We start from the raw sequence: 18,720 nt of genomic DNA, 5'->3' as shown, positions 1-18,720 counted from the left end.
TGTGGGAACACAGTCACTTCTGGAAGCTGGGGCTCTTCACTGGGGACAGTTTGGAGGCGATGCCAAAGGGGTCCATGCTGTCCGTCTCCAGGGGCGAGGAGAACACCTCTGGCTCAAAGGCCTGGCTGTAATCACCGTATTCACCGAAGTCCGCCGACTCCATGGGCACCGTGTTGATCATGGGCAAGAAGTGAGACAGGGGAAGGAAATCTTTCCCCTTGAACTGCTGTCTTTGTTTGGCACTGCTCAAAGACACTGATATTCCGTGTTTTTTGGATCTGTACACATTGTAGCCGTCCGGGCGAATCTCCTCCTCAAAGGAACAGTCTTCAGTGGAATACCTGAGCTGAACAGCAAGGAATAGCAAGAATTACAACTACACCCACTAGGCTGGTTGTATTCAACCACAAAACAAACCTTGGATGGGAGAAGTCCTTGTCCCTTGATGGGGGTGTCCTTCTGGCTTGTCCCAGTCTCCTACTCTATTTCTATTCTATTCTATTCTATTCTATTCTATTCTATTCTATTCTATTCTATTCTATTCTATTCTATTCTATTCTATTTCTATTTCTATTTCTATTTCTCTTCCAGAACCCCTGAAGTTCTTTCCATGCCCATCCCATTAAATAAGCTTTGAAGCCTGGGATGTGTTTCTCTACAGCCACCACACTTACCCTGTCCTGAGCACTGGGGAAAAAAAGAGTCTCAGATGCCAGTGCTGATTTAGATGGACTGTCCTTAATTGCAGTCATGAGTCCTAATCCAAGTATAGAACTCCTGCTCTGTTAGAGATTTGCCTGTGCAAGGATCAGGTCTGTAGAAAGGCAACGTGGCCAATCAGTAGAACAATGCTAAAAGGTAATTTTTGCCTTTTTCCGCTCAAAGTTTACTGAAATAGCCAAAGACCCTTATAAAAATGTCATTTTCACGTTAGCATGAGAACTGTTGAATTAATACTAGCAGAAGTTAGGATTTTGTACAGAAGAATGTATTTTCTTAGGTAAGAATTTGTAGGATTACATCTGCAGTGGCCTGTGCAGATATTGTATACCTGTAGCATCTTAAGTTATAAATATATATGTATGTAAATAATATATTGTATTTTTGTATTAGACACATATCAGCAGGTCAGACCTCTCCAGGTCTTTACACCAGCCCTGCATTTCTTGTAACTCTGGTGCTATTTAACTCTCAGACATTGCAGGTGAATGAACCTTTGGTCAATAAAAGAGAATTGCTGATTATGTCTCGGTCTGCAGAGACAGAAATGTCCTTACATGAATGTTCTGCCTGTCTGAACAGAGAGCATATCTAATACTTTCAGGCCTTTCTCAGATACCTTCAGTAACATGGAGTAAAATTAAGGGCATGCATTTGGTTATCTTTTAAAAGCATGTTTTGAATTAATAAAGTAATTTTTAAAAATGTGTTCTCTCCAAGTAAAATGGGGCAATATTTTTCCTTCCACACACACACACACCTTATATCTCAGAAAAATATGTGTATATGACAAAAAACATGTCATATTTTTGGGGGCTGGATTGTTAGCTGTCTTTATAAGTGCTCAGCCTCTTCAAAAAGGATGATGAAATAAAAGAGATTCTTGCTCAAGAAGTGCACACTACAAACAACAGATATTGATTGAGTCCCCATGTCTCAGCTATACTTTTTCCTTTACACTTCATTGGGATGGTCTCTTGTCTGTTTCTATAAACAAGTACCAAGTAGACTTTTTAAGTATTTCCAGGTTATTTTTTTTTTTTCCCCCACAGGAGGAATCACAGTATGTCAGCATGCTCAGCATTTCCCCTAAACTACTGACTACGGCACACGGCACATTCAAAACCCAACCCCAGTCCTCAGTTTCCCCGTGTCAAAACAGGCCGTGTTGCAGGAGCACAGGTTCAGACACCGTGTTTGCCCTTTTGTTCTCCCAGTCCTGAGCGTGGTGCTGATAAGGTAAAGATTTACCTGCAGAGTTGCCTGGCTGGGCTGTGAGCACAGAGGTGACAGCAGGTGGCTGCAGCACGGAGATGGGACAGCACGGCTACGTGCTGCTGTGCTTTCAGAATAAAACCCCAGCCTGCATCCAGCACTCTACACCCACAAACGCAGTTCCAGGTAACGTGAACGCCTTCCAAATCGTGTTGTTATAGGAAAGCCATTTTAAAATTCTGTGATTGCTCAAGTTCAGCTGGTAGCTCCAATGGGAGCACAATCCAGGCTCTGATTTGTTTTGGATATACATTAAAGAGTTAAGCTAATAATTGACCTGCCATATCATCTGAGCCTCGACTGATTTGAGCCCAGAAAAGCGAGGAAATTCAGAAAGAAAGGCTTAATTCTATGTTCCGCATTCTAAATTCTATCCTCATTCAGAAAGATCAGTGTTGCTGTTATTAAAGGTACTAGGAGTTCTGAGAATGAGCCAAGTCCTTTCCTGACCAAAATCAGCAGAAATTTTGCTGGAGTAATAAAAAAATAATAAAGCTGTATCTTTACTTCGGCATCGTGAAAAGCCATTGCTCTGTGAAACTCGGGCTTCTGTACAGACTAAATCTGAACTGCACCTGTCAAATTCTAGAGTCAACAATGTGTTCACATGCCTAAAAATAAGTTTAGGTCAATGGCTAGTTGCTAAACCCAGTGAAAAAGACAACCTGGTGGCATCAGTGGGGCACTTAACTCCTCAACCCCTCCGAGTCCTGCAGGTGTGCTGTTATGGCAGGGCAGAATTGAGGCAGTGGGGAAACATCCTTTCCCCCTCAAAATCCTTTTTCTAAGAGGCGGCAACCCCATCCATGCTCCTGGGAGTTGGATGCCTGGCAGCCAGCTGGTTGTAACTCTTCTCCAAAGGAGCATTTTTTAACATTTTTTTCTTCCAGAATGCCTGGCCCGAACAGTGAGAAATTATTCATCATCTACAGCACAGATGTTTCTGCAGCAGAATTACAGTCTCCCAGTGATGAGAATTTTAAACCTAAACGCAATTTTGCCCCGGGCTGTACTTTCAGTATATTACGGCAGAGGACACGAAAAACATCATTTACTTTCTAAAGGACGTTTCCTGACTGCCTTCTGACAATCCCCACAGCCTTTGGGGCAGTGAGGGTGACAAGAACCGCAGGTAGAACCGGGAGGGGAGGGAGGCTGGCGGACATCTGAAAGCCTTGTCACCCCATTATCAGAACACGGAAGATCCCCCCGGGGACGGCAGCGAGGGTGCTCACCTGCCCGTGCAGCCGCCCCGCCTCGTCCATGCACAGGTACCGGGAGCTCTGCACGCCCTTGATGGCCACGGTGCGCACGGCGACGGCGCGGATCTCCAGCAGACCTGCGGGCAGAGAGGGAGACAGACAGGGGACAGCAGGGTCACCCCCGCGGTCCCGGCCCTGCCCCGTGCCCATCCCCATCCCCGCCGCCGCCACTCACTCTGCGGGCTCTGGCTGCCGGCCGCGTCCACCCGGCCGTCGGCGCCGATGCGCAGGAAGCAGCTGAAGAGCCCGTGCTTGCTGGCGGTGTAGAGGTGCCGCAGCCGGATGGGCTCTCCCCAGCCGTAGTTGAGGTGCGGGCCGGCGTCGGGCAGCGGCAGCGGCAGCGCGGAGGCGGCGGCGGCCGCCAGACCGAGCAGCGCCAGCGCGGCGGGGCGCAGCCCCATCCCGCCTCGGCGCCTCGGGGCTGTAGCGCGGCCGCAGCCGCCCCCCGGCCTTTTATAGCTCGCCGTTATCAGCTCCATCGATCCGACCGCATCCCATATAGAGCCCATTTCATAGCCGGATCGGTCACTCCCCTCGAAAATATTGAGCGGGTGGCACCATTTCGCAGGGGACACCTTAAAGTCTCTTCCTCCGCATCCGCATCTCCGAGCTCTCCGCTCCTGCGAAGCTCCGGCCGCCGTCCCGGGGCGCTGCACGTCCCGCAGCCCCGATGCGGCGCCGGGACGGGGACCGGGGGTGGGCGTGTGTGTACCCAGCCCACCCAGTGGCAGGAGGCTGCTCCGCTCCCCGCCGCGGCTCAGCCTCTGCCTTCGCCCTTGTCCGTCCTGTATTTCGTTTCCCTTTTCAGAAATCAAAGAGCTGCTGCCTAACTGGCCTCGCCTCTCCGGCGGGGGCCGAAAGCCGGGGGGAGCAGGAACCTCTCCCGGTTCCGGGCAGCCGGCGGGGCACGGGCGCACACGGCGATGGTACGGCCCGGTCCGACCCTGCAGAGCCCGGTCCGGCCAGGTACCGGCGGCTGCGGGTGTCCCGGAGCGGCTGCGGGCTGGAATCCCGCCCGGCCATCCCCGGCCGTGTCACTAGATGGAGCCTGGCTCCTGGGATGCGGCTGCCTCGCCTCGGGGGGAGTCGCTCCGGGGGCGCTCTCCGGCTCCTATTCGCCCCCACGTCTTACAAAGAGACTGGGAGAGGAAAAAAAGTCCTGGGTGAAGTAAAGCTGCATCGCCCTATTTAAGCTTCAAACAGAATTTTTCTTCTGGTCTGCGCCTGGGTTCTTCCCAGGGAGCTCGCTCAGCGAGCGCCCCTGTAAAGAAGAAGACACACGCATTTGGGGGTTTTCCACCGTATTTGCATCTCAGAGATATTTGAAGGGATTACTGCCAACTTTTCTGCTGTGCATCCGAAGTGATCATTGAAGGAGTTTTCTCAGATTTAAAAGGGAAAAAAAACCTCCTGATAATTTCATAAAGGAAAAACAGGACATTAAATGACAATTAGGACATAACCCCATCTCCTGACCAGCTTCTTGGAAACACAAAGCTTCGGTCAGCTTCCATGTACTGTTTTTATATTTTGCTACCTGCTTGCTTTCATCCTTTTGTCCCTTGTCACTTGCATCTCCCTCCTGCAAACACTCCCACAAAACCCTTTTCTTCATGAGCAACCTTAGCGCAGCGAGGATGAGCACATAGACCAGGCCACACAAAAATACAGAGGCTCGTAGGATGATGTCTTGCAGTTATTATCATGTGCAGCTTCGGGTGTATTTAACTGGAGTTAACGACATCGATCAGTCCCAGTTTGGATGATCAGGGTCTTGCGTGACAAACTCACTGGCAGGGAGGGATGGAATCTCATCAGTCATTTCAAAAGCAGCTACTGCTTTGGATTAGCTCTGGGCATTTTGTGGTGATCAGCTTGAAACACCCAGAAAAGATCCTAGTTTTTCCCTGCATTTTTACCGAATAATTAATAAGGATTAAGACCACTTTTCATTCAGGTGTCTCCCACTGCACCCTCCAAATCATATGCGGGCTTTCCTACCAATTTTGGTCTTTCTTGCATCACGGAAGTTCGCAATATTATAAGCCCAGTAAATAATACTAAGGCATGCGAGTCCCTAATTCTTTTTTTCCTCTGCAGTGTTATTACATGGCTGCTACAAAGGCAGTTCCTGCCCAGCAACCCTGGGCCCCACAGCAGTTGTGCATGTAACTCATCCTGGCATTCTTCAAGGTACTGAGCACCCACCACACACGCAGAAGTTATGGTCTGAAATGAATCTGAAAGGCTTCTTTAGCTCAATTTTTCTGTGCATCTCAGTGAATAGGAGCTATTTTATCATCACTACTTCTGCTGTACTCTGGTGGGAACAATAATCGTGCTCGTTAAGTTTTATTTTCTTCATCAAGAAGTTCAAGCTCCTTTCAAGCAGAAAGGAATTGATGCTTGACCCTCGTTCGTTCATCTCTGTGAGGATCAAAAATTGAGGCAGAAAGGACAATTCATTTGCACTAAACGATATTTCAAATCAGTGAAAAAGCTGGCCATAAAGGAGAATTTCCCAACAATTGATGGAGAGCCTTTAAAAAATGTTTTGATTGTTGCTGTTGCTGATGCTACATGGGCTGGTGTTAAAGGGTTCCTTTCTAATCAAATTAAAACAAAAATTAAGAACTTAACTAATTTTTTGGAATCGCCTCTCTTGTTAGGGGAAGGTTTCAACCTAAATAATTTGTACAAGTTCCTCTGTAGTCCCTGACACAGGTAAGTGCCTGCAAACACATAACTGGACTGGATAGTACCAATCCTAGCACAAAACAGCTGCTGAAGAGATATGGGTTAAATATACCCTGGAAGTTTTAATTTCTTTACTGCCTCTGTAAAGAAAAAAAAGCCTAGTTTATTAACTCAAGATCCAGGGCCTTATTTTTAGCTAGAGATAAATGAGCTAATGAATGTCACTGAATTCAAAATAGAAGAGTTGCAACACATGACTTCAATTTCAGTTCCTGTCTGTGTCACTGAACTTTATCATTTATTGGCATCTTTTATCAAAGTTCAATAGAAAGATGCATGCCTTTGCGTGTTCCTACAAATGCGTTTGCAGGAAAAAGATATGCAGAACAAATGTATTGTGGGGTAAATCCCACCATCACTGCCAATGCTGGACCTGCTTCCTGCAACAAGGAAACCTGGTGGGGTTGGATTTTCTGCTTTTATGAGGATAGGAAAAACAACCAAAAACCCGTGAGGGAAGTCTTACAGAACAAAAATACCTCCTGACCAAACAGTACACAATTGCAAAAGCATTTTCACCTGTTGCAATGAATCATTTATTTCCACTGCACTTTTCAATGTCCCAATGTAATTTCTGCAGAACGAGACGCCCGGCTTCTGGTAACAATGAAGTTGAAGTGAATGTGTTTTGGAAGAATAAAATCAGCCATAATTAAAAGTCAAACATCCAGAGATCTTGGAACACACCAGAAAGGTAACAGGGTGCTTGTGCTGTACTGGATAACATAATTGAAACCAGCTGAAAAGAAACGAAGGAAGGTGGCCACAGAATTATGAGGAAATAGGGCAAGAAGCCACCCATGAGTCAAAGTTGGTCATAGCAGGCTACCTTGTGGTGGAGATCAAAGGAAAAATCATATAGGTGAGGCACTCAGGACTGAGTGAGGGTCACAATGTGACAAACTGGAGGTCTTTAGGATGAAGAGACACTTTCTCCATTATGGAATATCTTTGGAATATCACAGAGAAAGCTTTGGTTGCTCAAGTCACTGCGGGAAGAGGGGAATACTGAAGAGTCTCTGCTTCCCTTGGGGTGTCTTTGGGACCTCCCGCAGATTTTGTGGTTGGGGGTTACACGAGTGTGAGCCAATATTACTTTTGTGAAGAGATCTGTCAGTCTTTCCTCCTTTTCTCTGAAGCCAGAGGTGGGAGAATTACAGAGGCTGTGAATTCTCTGAGGGCAGTAAGGTTCCAGGCAGGGCTGGAGATGTCAGTGTTAATGCCCCTGGTTTCTGGTTTCTGCTGTAGCTCCTGCCAGTCATCCCAGAAGTGACAGAGAAAAGAAAATTATTTTACCCATGGCAGAGGGCCAGCAGAGCGGCCCAGCCTTTTCTCTTGCTTCTGGTGGAGAAGAATATGTCAGGAGAATGAGGGAAGGCAGGAGTGAAGACACAGGACACTGAGATACGCAGTTATTCGAGCACGAGCTTGTTCTATAATGAGCCTTATCAGCACAGCACAAGTTAAAAAACCTGCCTAAGAAGGAGAGGTTACTCCACCATATGTCAGGGACTGCTCTTCTCCCCAGCTGCTTCTGCAATCCAAGAGGCATGGAGGTGACAATATTTCTCCCCGGGCTGTGAATGAGTGCAGAATTGAGATTCCACAGCTCCCGCTGCGCGCGCCCACTGACAGCATGTCACAGGATAGGACGGGCGCTCACTGAGTCTCTCCCCTGATACCACAGTCCTTGGTGAGTTTGTAAGATTCAAATGCATTGGATACTCACAGATTTTCCAAATGATCCACTTCCAGAGGGGTTCTGCTTCTGAAACCACTCTGCTAAGGAAGGTCAACACGCTGGGGAGATTGGTGCTGCTGTAATTGGCGTGTGTTGTTGCTGGTTCTTTCCAACGAGCACAGCCAGACAACCAATTTCAAATATCTCTCACCATTCTGTTATCTAATGCTTCCTCAGCTATTGCTATCAGTCAATGCATTCCGGAGGGCACTGCTGAGCCTGGAATCAACTCGGAGCTCGCACAGTCTAATGTTATCTTCTGGATAGGTCTGCTCTAAAGCTCACAAAATTCCCATCAGCTTCAAGTAGCCTGAATGTGTTGGGTTTTTTTTTTTCATCACTGCAAGCCATTTTTTCATGTTTTAGAGGTATTTCATCCACCCCATCTTTTCTGTGTGCTACGAAATCCTTCATAATTTCACTACAGAAGAAACCATACTGATTTTATGGAATCATGTTTGATACAGTGCTTCTCCAGCACCTTATTTACACTGAACCAACAAAAGCTGATTTTTTTCTCTCTCTTTTTATTATTTTCCTTATGTTTTGTGCAAACCTTCGTCCTGCAACAGAAATGAATAATTGCGGGTTTGTTTGCCAACAGATTATATTTTGATTTCCAGCTTTACCTAGGGAGTAATGCCCTGGACTTTGTTTACACAATGTGTGGAAACCATGAGGAAAGCTTTTCTGGAAGAGGGTGACTCTAGATCATCAGCTTCTCAGTCAAACATGGCCTCCTTGGAGCATTTACCTGTATTCTTTTCCTGGCAGTAAATAATGCTGTCTTTATGGCAAGTTCAAGCTTCACTGGAAATATTTTTTCATTTATTAGACAGAGAACAGCCGAAGGAGATACGCCAGAAATGCTTCAAACTTGCAAGGGTACATACTTAGGGCTGTGGTCCTGTACAAATACATCTGGACAGGCGAATTGATCAGACGGTCTTATTCAGCCTGATATAGGGACAATTCCCACAAAATCACTCCTGAAGAGCACAGTAAGGAGCCAGGATTTGGAAAAACTTTGGCAACAAGACCAGTACAGGCTCATTAAAACCAACCTGACCCTGGAACAACTTCACTGAGTGATATCTGGGATGAATTTGTCCCCCAGAGGTCTAACTTTCACTGGAGGTGCATTGTTAAGAAGGACACTGAGCCAGGGGCACTCAGGTGATGATTTTTTTGGGAGTCAGAAGTGAGAAGGAGAGGTATGAAAGGGGTTTAGCTCTGCCTGTCTGTTTGGTGAGACACCAAATCCCTCCTTTCCCTTGAAGTTAAACCACCTCAGAAATGTGATTGCACCTTTGCCTAAAGGCAGATGTTTGCTCAAAACCACCTATGATAATAATCCTGACTTGCTGTAAAATTGATACTACAAAGTCTTCTAGTCATGAAGAATATATAATTTATATCACTAAAGGTATTTATTCCACTTACGACCATCTGAGCGGTGTTTTAGCTGGAATCAGGCTTGACTGAGAAACTGTGGGGACTTGTTGTGGCTTATGTGATGCCAACAATCAGACCACCCTGAAGGGACAGATTGTCCCTACATGGGTCAGTTCTGGATGGCTCAGTCCTGTTACGACTGAAGGATGCCAAGGGGAAGGACTCTACCTGTCTAGGGAATTTCTGCTTTAGATAGCTGTGGCTTTTTAATTTTTTTTTTTTTTTTTTAAATTTTGGCTTCAAATAGATGAAGATCAGATAAAAATGAGTGTGTGCTGAGCACATTACAACAATTTACCATGCTGTGGAGTAAAAGAGGTAGAAGGGGAGCTAAGGAAGCCAGCTAAGACTCACTAAGGTTTTCTTGCTGTCGTATATTTCATGTTACACCGCTGCTTATCACTACTAGGAATTGCAAGGCACCAACAGAACTGTATAAATTGTTAAGAGATGTAAATGATTATCAAATTCAGCCCACAAGTGCTTATTGACCTGCTGTCATCACCTTTGATTATGATGATACTGCAGGAAGGACTGAAACTGTGAAGCCCTTTATGAAACAGTCTGAACAAATGTAAACCCGAAAACTTAGTACAAAGTTTCCTAATGATTGAAGGCTGTTAATACTTTGCACGCAGACAAATCCTCAGCTTCTGGAGAGCAAAATGATTCATCTGAGTCAACAGAAGTCTAACCTTTCACTCCAGCTCCACCATAGGCCTAAAACTCTGGAGAAGTATCTTAGGAAAAGTAAAATTCTCATGCAACTCCTCCAGATCTGCTTAGTACAATGGACTACTTCACCTGGATTTTAAAAACTGCAATGGTATCTTGCCTTCTTTCTCAGAGGACCCCCAGACTCAATCCTTAACATTGGTGACGACCACGTAGGAAGATTTACTGTGACTTTGCTCAAGAGAGAGGAAGATTATTAACAAAACTGTTCTTCCTCTGCAATTTTCATCTGAAATGAAGCCTAAAGCACAGCCCGGGTGTAGCTGCGCAACTTGCTATGAATTGGGAAACCGAATAACTTTCTCTGATGTTCCTTATTGCAACTGTTCCCCTTTGCTGCCACCAAACGTGGCTGTGGGACATTTGGGGTCAAGCATTGAAGGGCAAAGGTTACTGAAGCATCCTGCCCATGCAGCTAAAAGTGACCTTTGTCTGACAAAGCAGAAGTAACACGGGATCTAAAAGAATGGTATTCAAATAGCCAGTCCATCCAAAACATTGCATTTGGATTGATCCTAATCAGCCATAATTTCCTACTTTAATGGCCAATTAAAAGGCCATTTGAAAGTAAGAGAAGCAGAACAAATCAGCATGGAAAGAGCCTGCATGGTCTTTAGAAAGTAATTCAAGTTTACTTAGGTTTTACACATCTGACTAGAGAGGAAATGAGTGAGTAATGGATGTCTTACTCCAAAAGTAATTCGGCTTCATTAAGTAACTTGTTTCAGCATGAGATAAAGTCTGAAACACCACTGGAAAATAAAATAAAATATCTGCATTGCCACAAGGTATTTATCTAGCTAAACATCACAAATATTGGAAGGAACGTATAATCCCCCACTATTTGGCTATTGTGCGTTACGTACAAAAGCAGAATTAAACTCGATGTTTTTTATGTGTATTTACAACTGTGTTCACACACAGAATGGTCAGAACAATTCCATTTTACCATTTTCAAACGCCAAATATTTTTATGCCAAAGGCGTCTTCGATTTGTTTTCCTTTTTCTGGAAACAAAATTCCTTGAGCCTTTCAAGCCAGAAGTGAGAGGCCCATTGCCTTTGGTTCTTTCATGTCTGGAGGTACAAGGAAGATCCTCGCATGACCAGAGGCAGAGAGCCCTCAGCTGATGAAGTGAGCAAAGCAGACAGACGTGCTGAGGATGGAAAAGTGGAGTCCCTGGTGCCTCTTTCACATGGATTGGAGCGCAGTTCACACACTCAGGGTCGTAGATCCACTGATTTGGACACTCCTTTTGCCAAGGGGGCTGTAAAGACGGTGGCACACCACACACACACACAGAGACTCCCCCCAGTTAATCCAGAATTTAACCCGTTTCAGAACATTCCCGGTTCAGGGCAGGAATCCTTCTCTCCCTGTGTGTGGCACCGAGGTTTCAATCAATAGCAAAGGCTCCCTGAGACCTGTCTATTGCTCTTTATCAGAGGCCTCTAGCAGATAAAGCCTGTCACAAAACAGCTACTGATCGCTGCCACCGCGGCCTCGCTCCAAGGAAGAGCTCCTGTTGCACGGCAGGAGATGCCCTTTTTCCCATTCCCTGGACTAACAGGACACAGATTGCCACCAGTGTGGTTTGGACTCAGCCAGGCAGATGTTCCATCGGCTGTGTGATATTGTAGAAGGAAGTAGCCAGTACTAATGGCACGGAGAGCAACAGAACTGTGACTGAGACCTGCACCAACCCTTCCAAGTCATGGCTCCAGCGGCGATTCCAGCGCCCAGTTTCCAGAAGATGGTAATCCCCAAATTTATGAGTTTTTTCTCACACAGGCAGCAAAAAAGCAAAACCCTTTGCTCAGCAAGCAGCAGATATAGAACCCCGTTGATTAATCATTCAGCCCTCACTCCAACTGCCAGACTTACGTTCCCTGTAGAGCTGCAATTAAAGTTAATATTTATAGTTTAGTCCTGTTGAGGCTTCATGAGAATGAAGTCTCCATTTTGCCTCATATCTTTATGAGCATGAAAAACAAAGCAACTATGTCGTGTTTTCCCTTCCTCACATAACAAGATGCACAAGGAGTGGGTTTTGTAGTCCCCCAGGCTGCACAATTCATTCCTCTAGAGAGCCTTGCTCCTGTTACAGCTGAGGACACACATGGCTCCAGCTTTTCCAATTTCAGATCAATGAGCCTCCCAGCAAAGAGCACGGAGCTGGCAGGTCCTTGGCATTCATCTGAATGAAATGAAATGAAAGGGAGCTCAGTTCCTGGCTCCAGTTTTCTGTCACTCCATTGTCATTCAACAAAAACGGACCAAAGAGAAAAGTGATCAATCCATATCCTCGTGAAGCCTCAGTCTCCAGCTGTCATCAGCTTTGAGCCCCCTCCACTGATCTTATCTGCTGCAGAGTGATTGAAAGTAATTTGTTTTGGTTGAAAGTAATTTGTTTTGGAGAGTAATTAGATTGTCTCTTGGGGGGCTTCCTACCTGGCGACCCAGTGTTTCTCCTTCGCTTGGTGCTCATTAACATCAATTACCATAGAGACACTCTTCAAAGGAAGGCTTGCACTGCCCAGGGTGGGGAACCTATTAAGAAATATGCTTCTCATTCCTGCTAGGAGATAATAAACCTTCTGGTGTCACACAATTATTTGTGGGTCAGACACGTACGATCCCGCTGGGGCTCAAACCTTCCGTTTGCCATTCCGTTTGTGGAATGAAATGTTTGGCAATTAGGAAACGAGCTGGATCTCCCTATAACGGTGTATATTGGATAGAACTGGCTCCAGCATAATATCTGGGAACATTTTCCTGACGCTGGATGAATATCCCACGCTCGCAGAGGTACTGGGATGGCAAGTAAAGTTCGCGTCTGTAGGGGAAATGGCAGAGCGGCTCGAAAGTTCATGCTCCAATTCTTGTCCTCAGAATCACCTCTTTTTAATTGAGACAATTATTGGAAAGTTTTATATGGTTTTGTAAATGACACAGCACTGATAAGGATTGTCATAAAACCAGTATCTATTTTTTTCTGCAATAATGTGGGTGCCAAATGACTGGGACATTTTCTGGTAGTGATTACATCATTACTACTGTGCCATCCTCCAGAACAACACACACACACACACACACACACACACACACACAAACAAACAAACAAACAACAAACAAACAAACAAACCCAACCACAACCACACACACAAACAAACAAAAAAAACCCACAGTGATCCACCTTTTGGACCAGGTCTCTTTTCAGGCACAGCAGATCTGAGTAATAAATGGCCCTAGTTATCCTTTCATTTACCAATACTCTGTCCAATTTTTTCTCTTGTTGCATCTGATTTCTGTGCTGCTCAGGAAGCAGAAAAACATATAGAGGGGGCAGAAATTATCTCTAAAGGTAAAGTTCGCTCGTGTAGATGCTGTGTAGAGGTCCCGGAGCTACTGAAAGCCCCGGGCTGGCCCTGGGGATGCAGGATGAGGTGGGATTGACCACAAGGAAGCTGGGGGAGAAACGTGACGAAAACATCCTTGCTGTGCAGCACGTGGTTGCCTGGTCCATAGGGACAGGAGTTTGAGCTGGGACAGCCTGAGTCATAATGGCAGGGAATCATCACCAGCGCTGGCAGTCATCAAACCCCACCCACCCTTTTAGATGATCCTGATTCTCGAGATTTAACTCCCTGCTCCGAGTCCTGTAAATGGCTTTTCTGAAGAGCTGCTAAACGCTAACGTCTGAAGTAAATAACTGCCTTTTTTTCTTTTCCTTTTTCTCATTCGTCTTGTTTGAGTAATTAAGTCATTATATCTGAAAGTGATTGTTTCATGCGTGCCAAGAGCGAATAATGAAGACCTTTGATGAATCTAGCGAGCAGCATGCAAATGCGGGGAAGGAATGCAGAGGCAAAAAGGAATGACCTTTCTGGAACAGAATTTCTCCCCGCGCCACCATTTTTATCCGCATTAAAGTCACTTAATGTGTTTACTTTTTCCCGCTGTGTGTGTATTCTTCAGCGCTTCCTTTTCCTAATAACATGCACATTGTCCAAAGGGTTTGCGACTTGGTTTTGTTCTTTAAGCGGCTGCTGCCAGTGGCTGCTTGTACAGAGCCAAGCGCTTCCTCTTTCCACAGCTTTCAAGGCTTGCTTAGATACACGTTTCATTTAGATCACATATTTCATCAGATTGTGCTCTTAGAATGTTGATATTAATGCTGCACTGCGGGGGATCTGTAGCCGCCTCTCCAGATCCTAACCCTGGAGATGAGTGGAGGTCAAAAAACCAAACTGATTTTATTGCTCACTCGGTTGGCAGTTAAAAAATAAAACACAAGGACCAAATATGGAAAATAAATAACCTTACCCTCACAGGTAAGGGTGGATTGACTTATTCCAGTTAGCAGCTCGTGTGAATGAATGTGGGGTGTCACTCTACAGCCCAGTGAATCTAGACTTTTGTTTCCTTGCAGCAGGAAAAAAAAAAACCCAAACAAAAAATAGGTCTGGTTTCGGCATCATTTAAGCTTCAGTCGAAAGAAATGGTTTGAAGGAAACGACGTCCCTCCTTGCTGAGCTTCAGTTTGCTTTTAGGAGTAAGTGGCATCAGAGCAGAGGGACTGAATTCTCTTTGGAATAAAGCAGACCTGGATTTGTGCTCACTGAGGAACCCTGACATGGTGTTAGCCCCAAAGGCCACTAAGTCCATGGGATCAGCTTAGACCTTACCTGAAGCAACTCCCTTCAGCCATGTCCAGTGTGGATGCTGGGTCCTCAGCACCCAGGAAAATTACGGGATAATTCAGGACATCCACACCATCTTCTATCTTCTTAGTTTTGGGGGGGTTTTTTTGGTTTGTTTGTTTGTGTTCTTTTTTCTTTTCTTTTTTCTTTTTCCCTGTGACGTGTACAGCAGGTGCAGTAATTCCAAATCTAGATCCACGTTGCTCTGATCCTGAAGAGTAGGTCTGAGGAATAATGGGGGTGATTATCACTGACTTCTGGTTATTTACTTGTGGGAAAGCTAGCAATGTAACCATGCAAAGCAGGCTGCTAGGTAAAATCAAAACCAAAACGTGGATCAAAAGAGATGAAATCTATGGCAAAACTCCTGAATTCCCTAGGGGGGAAATTACAGCTTTCCCAGACAAACTGAAAACTGAAAATTGCTCAAAGTCATAGCAGGGACATGAGACAGGTCACATATCTCAGAAATATTGTGAACAATATTTTGTTTACAGCTGGATTACAGTTTTGAGTTACTTGTGGGACTATAGAAGAGAGAAGCAGGATTTAAGGACTGAGCCTCCTTTCTGGAACTCTAGACAGCAAGTAGGAGTTAATTCTGAAATTAGTTTCTCAACCACAGAATCACAGGACAAGATACTTTCTCAACAGTTTTGTTAGTCCTCATGTGGGTTTTGTTAGTCCTCATGTGGGTTTTGTTAAGGTTCCAGTGGGCCCTAAGTCTACATTATCTAATTTTAATATAGCTAATTATCTAATTTTAATAAGAAATCTAAGATTTAATTATTTAAGAATATTGAATTGTAAATTCTGTAGACTTAAATCTTACGTCTACAGAAAACCTCTGTCCCTTCTTGATTCCCTGCTACTGTAGTGTAAGAAAGGAAAAGATAAAGTGGCACAGAGGCACCCATGCACGCCTTCTTACCCACTGAATTAGTGACCATTACAAATGTAATGGCCAAACTATTTTCTGCGCACACTCTGGAGGAAAAATATTGTTCTTGTGGGTGGTTGATCAGGAACTCTAGAAGCACAGCACAGAGCCTTTTTTTAAGGGTGCGGGTTGCTCACCCAAGGCAGAAAGGCCATAGCGTGAGTTAGGGACCCACTTGTCCAGAAGGGGAGGAAATATCATGTATGCGCACATGCTAAATACAGAAATTTCAGCAGTTTTTCCCTTTGAGACAAGTACCAGTCACAGACCTAGGTTCATATTAGAAAGTCTCCTCTGATTACTGTTAGAACAAGCAATCACACGTTAATTAATTAGCCAAAGTAATCAAATCTCTGTGGGCAATTTACTGAATCCCATTTGTTGCTGTCACGGCACATTCAACCGCCCGGAGCTAAGAGGTGACTTCTCAAACTCCAGAAAACAGCATAACCAAATTACAGAATGCCAAGTGCAAGGAGTTTGTCAGCTCGTGTTTCCCCTCATCCTGAGATTTCAGCGCTGGCATCCTTCCAACATTTCCAATCCATGACCGCAGCTCTGCCCACCATACCCTGTGGTGGCTTAGCTGGCTCTGCCTTTCCCCTCTTGATGCCGCAGGGTAACCTGGGTGAATTCCCCACAGCAAGAGCAGGGCTGTGAGGGGTCCTAGCAGAGGAAAATAAAATGCCAGCACCCTCTCTGTTAGGCTGACATGAAGGTCCTGTACAATCTGGTTCATTAAAGGGATGCTGCAAGGTGGTGATTACAGGGAGAGTTCAGCTGGTTTCCCTTTGAAATACGAAAGGGTGGTGCTCAGGTAATGGATGTGAACACCAGAGCTTTTGATGTCTGCGGGTTTTGCACCTGCACATCTGGAAGCCTGGACACCTTGCTAGACCAGGCCTTGCAGCTGGCTCTACAAAAGGCCAGCAGATCCCTCACAAAGGCCACTCTCCTTCCTCAGCTTGCCTCAAATTGTACCTTGGTCCCTTGCTTTGGTGAGGGTTTAATTCATTTTCTCTTTACTCATCTTCAAAGAAGCAGTGATCTGGCCCCACAGACTTCGCTGTTGCTGTAGGGATGCCCGGGGCCAGCGTTTGTTCTTGGAACACCATTCCAGCCCCTCCGAGGAGCACAGGAAGGTGCCAAGTGCCCCCAGCCCACCATGAAGGAGCTGAGGGTATCCTGGAAATCAAAGGAGATGTGCTGGGATCGGTTTGGATACAAGTCTTACTAATTTCAGTCTCTCCACCCCTGTATTTAATTACACTTCACTTCTAGACTCAACTCCAGTGTATAGAAAGAGTGACAAAACATCATTATCATTCAAAAACTGTGTTATAGAAGCAAAGCTCTTTGTGACACAGCTCAAAAGCAAAATGCATGTTCTCACCCAGAAGTGGGAGTGACCATCACTGCTTTTTGAAATAGTTGGGGCAAAAAAATGCCATTGCATTTGGGACACTGATTGATTTGGAGAGTTGGCCACCTCTTCCCTGGAAAAATGCTGTGTTGGTCATGATGCCTGGTGCCAGGACCCTGCCTCAAGAGGTCTGAGGCTTTAAGATTGCTGTCTTAAACATTGGAGCTTACTCCCCAGGACATCATTTCCCAGATTGACAGTTTTCCTGTTTTCCAGCTGGGTTTTATGTGGAACCATCTGATTTAAGGATTGGTTAAACACAGAACCTGGGTGTTCAGCATACTTCAGATATTTTGCAGTAACTGGAAGAGTTTGTCTGGGGACACTTGAAAGGACCTAAGCTTGGCTGGAATGAGCCAAGCTGAAGATGAGTTTCATGCAGGATCCTGTCAATTTATTTGTGGTTGGCTACAGATAGTTACAGAACAAGACAAAAAGGAACACAGAGTCGTTCTTCAACCTCGGGCAATATTTGTTAGAGGGGCTTTTTGAGACAAAGGCTACAAATGAGTTTGTTTGGTTGTTTTTTCTTTGTTTGGTTGGTTGGTTTTTTGTTTGTTTTGTTGTTTGTTTGTTTGTTTTTTCATTCAGGTTTCAAACAAGGTATCCAGTGCTGATTATTTCTGATTTCTATTTTCTTTTTAAATAGCCTTCTCTTGACCCGTTTTGAAAACAGGCACCACATTTTCTCCCTTTCCTTCCTCTGATACTAAGGCTGGTCAAGTAGTGTCATACCCCAGTCATCAGTTCAGTGACTCCGTATCTGAGCTCATCTCAACTCTGATACCCTTTGGTCAAGAGCCAAAGGGTCAATGTGGTTAAGCACCACATTGGATTTGCCCCAGGATAGAAACAAAATGCAATGGATGGACACTTAGACAATTAAAGCATTATTTAAAGAGCAAAATGCGTAGTAGCACTTCATCAGCTCATCTCTCTGTGGTACTCAGGGTGGTCTAAAATCCCCGTCTAAATTAGACTCTTAATACCTTTTTTTTTTTTTTTTTTTTTTTACATTGCTCACCCATTGAAACATTTATTATTATTTTTTTTAACAAACACATAAATCGAAGAATCTCACATTTTATCTCCTAATTTTTGAAACATGAAGAACAGGAAAGTGCCGAACATTCAGACAGGTTTTCCAACATCCCATCCCAGAGCTCCCATCCTCCCTCCCCCTTCCTCCTTCCAAGGAACACATTCCTGCAGGAGCTCGGCTGAAGTGGCTTTGTTGTTCTGGGGTGCCCTGCCAGCTCTCAGCCCGTGCCATGACACAGCATTCCTGCCTCTTTGTTTGGGCTGACATTTAGCAGAGTGGCATTAATGCCTCCACACACAAGGGGCCTTGTTGAGTGCAGCCAGCTGAAGCTGCAACTTTGAGTGGGGTGTGGAGCCAGGAATCCCAAAAGGAGCTCTCCCCTCCCTTGGGGCTGTAGGGCTTGTTTTGCCATTTACTCTGAAATGGGTGTGATCCCAGCAAGATGAACATGGGGACACCCATGGGATGGGGCACATGCTGGTTTTATTTCCTTTCCAGCATCTGGTTTAGGGCTTGTTTTGCCATTTACTCTGAAATGGGTGTGATCCCAGCAAGATGAACATGGGGACACCCATGGGATGGGGCACATGCTGGTTTTATTTCCTTTCCAGCATCTGGTTTAGGGCTTGACTTCAGTGAAGGCTGTAGAAGGATCCCTGCCCACTTC

At 45.2% G+C, this 18,720-nt stretch overlaps 1 protein-coding gene across 1 annotated transcript; it reads right to left on the bottom strand.

Moving 5' to 3' along the window:
- On the bottom strand, positions 1-3,658 carry FGF19 (fibroblast growth factor 19). Its single transcript, XM_040067615.2, has 3 exons — positions 3,433-3,658; positions 3,231-3,334; positions 1-346 (listed from the first exon to the last, which is right to left on the bottom strand). Exons 1-3 carry the CDS (start codon positions 3,656-3,658, stop codon positions 14-16), a joined length of 663 nt encoding a protein of 220 aa, XP_039923549.1. The 3' UTR covers positions 1-13.
- Between the last annotated feature and the right edge of the window lie 15,062 nt (positions 3,659-18,720).

Source organism: Hirundo rustica, chromosome 6 (assembly GCF_015227805.2).
Source record: "Hirundo rustica isolate bHirRus1 chromosome 6, bHirRus1.pri.v3, whole genome shotgun sequence".
NCBI classification, from domain to species: Eukaryota; Metazoa; Chordata; class Aves; order Passeriformes; family Hirundinidae; genus Hirundo; species Hirundo rustica.
This window is presented reverse-complemented; position numbering and strand designations above follow the sequence as displayed.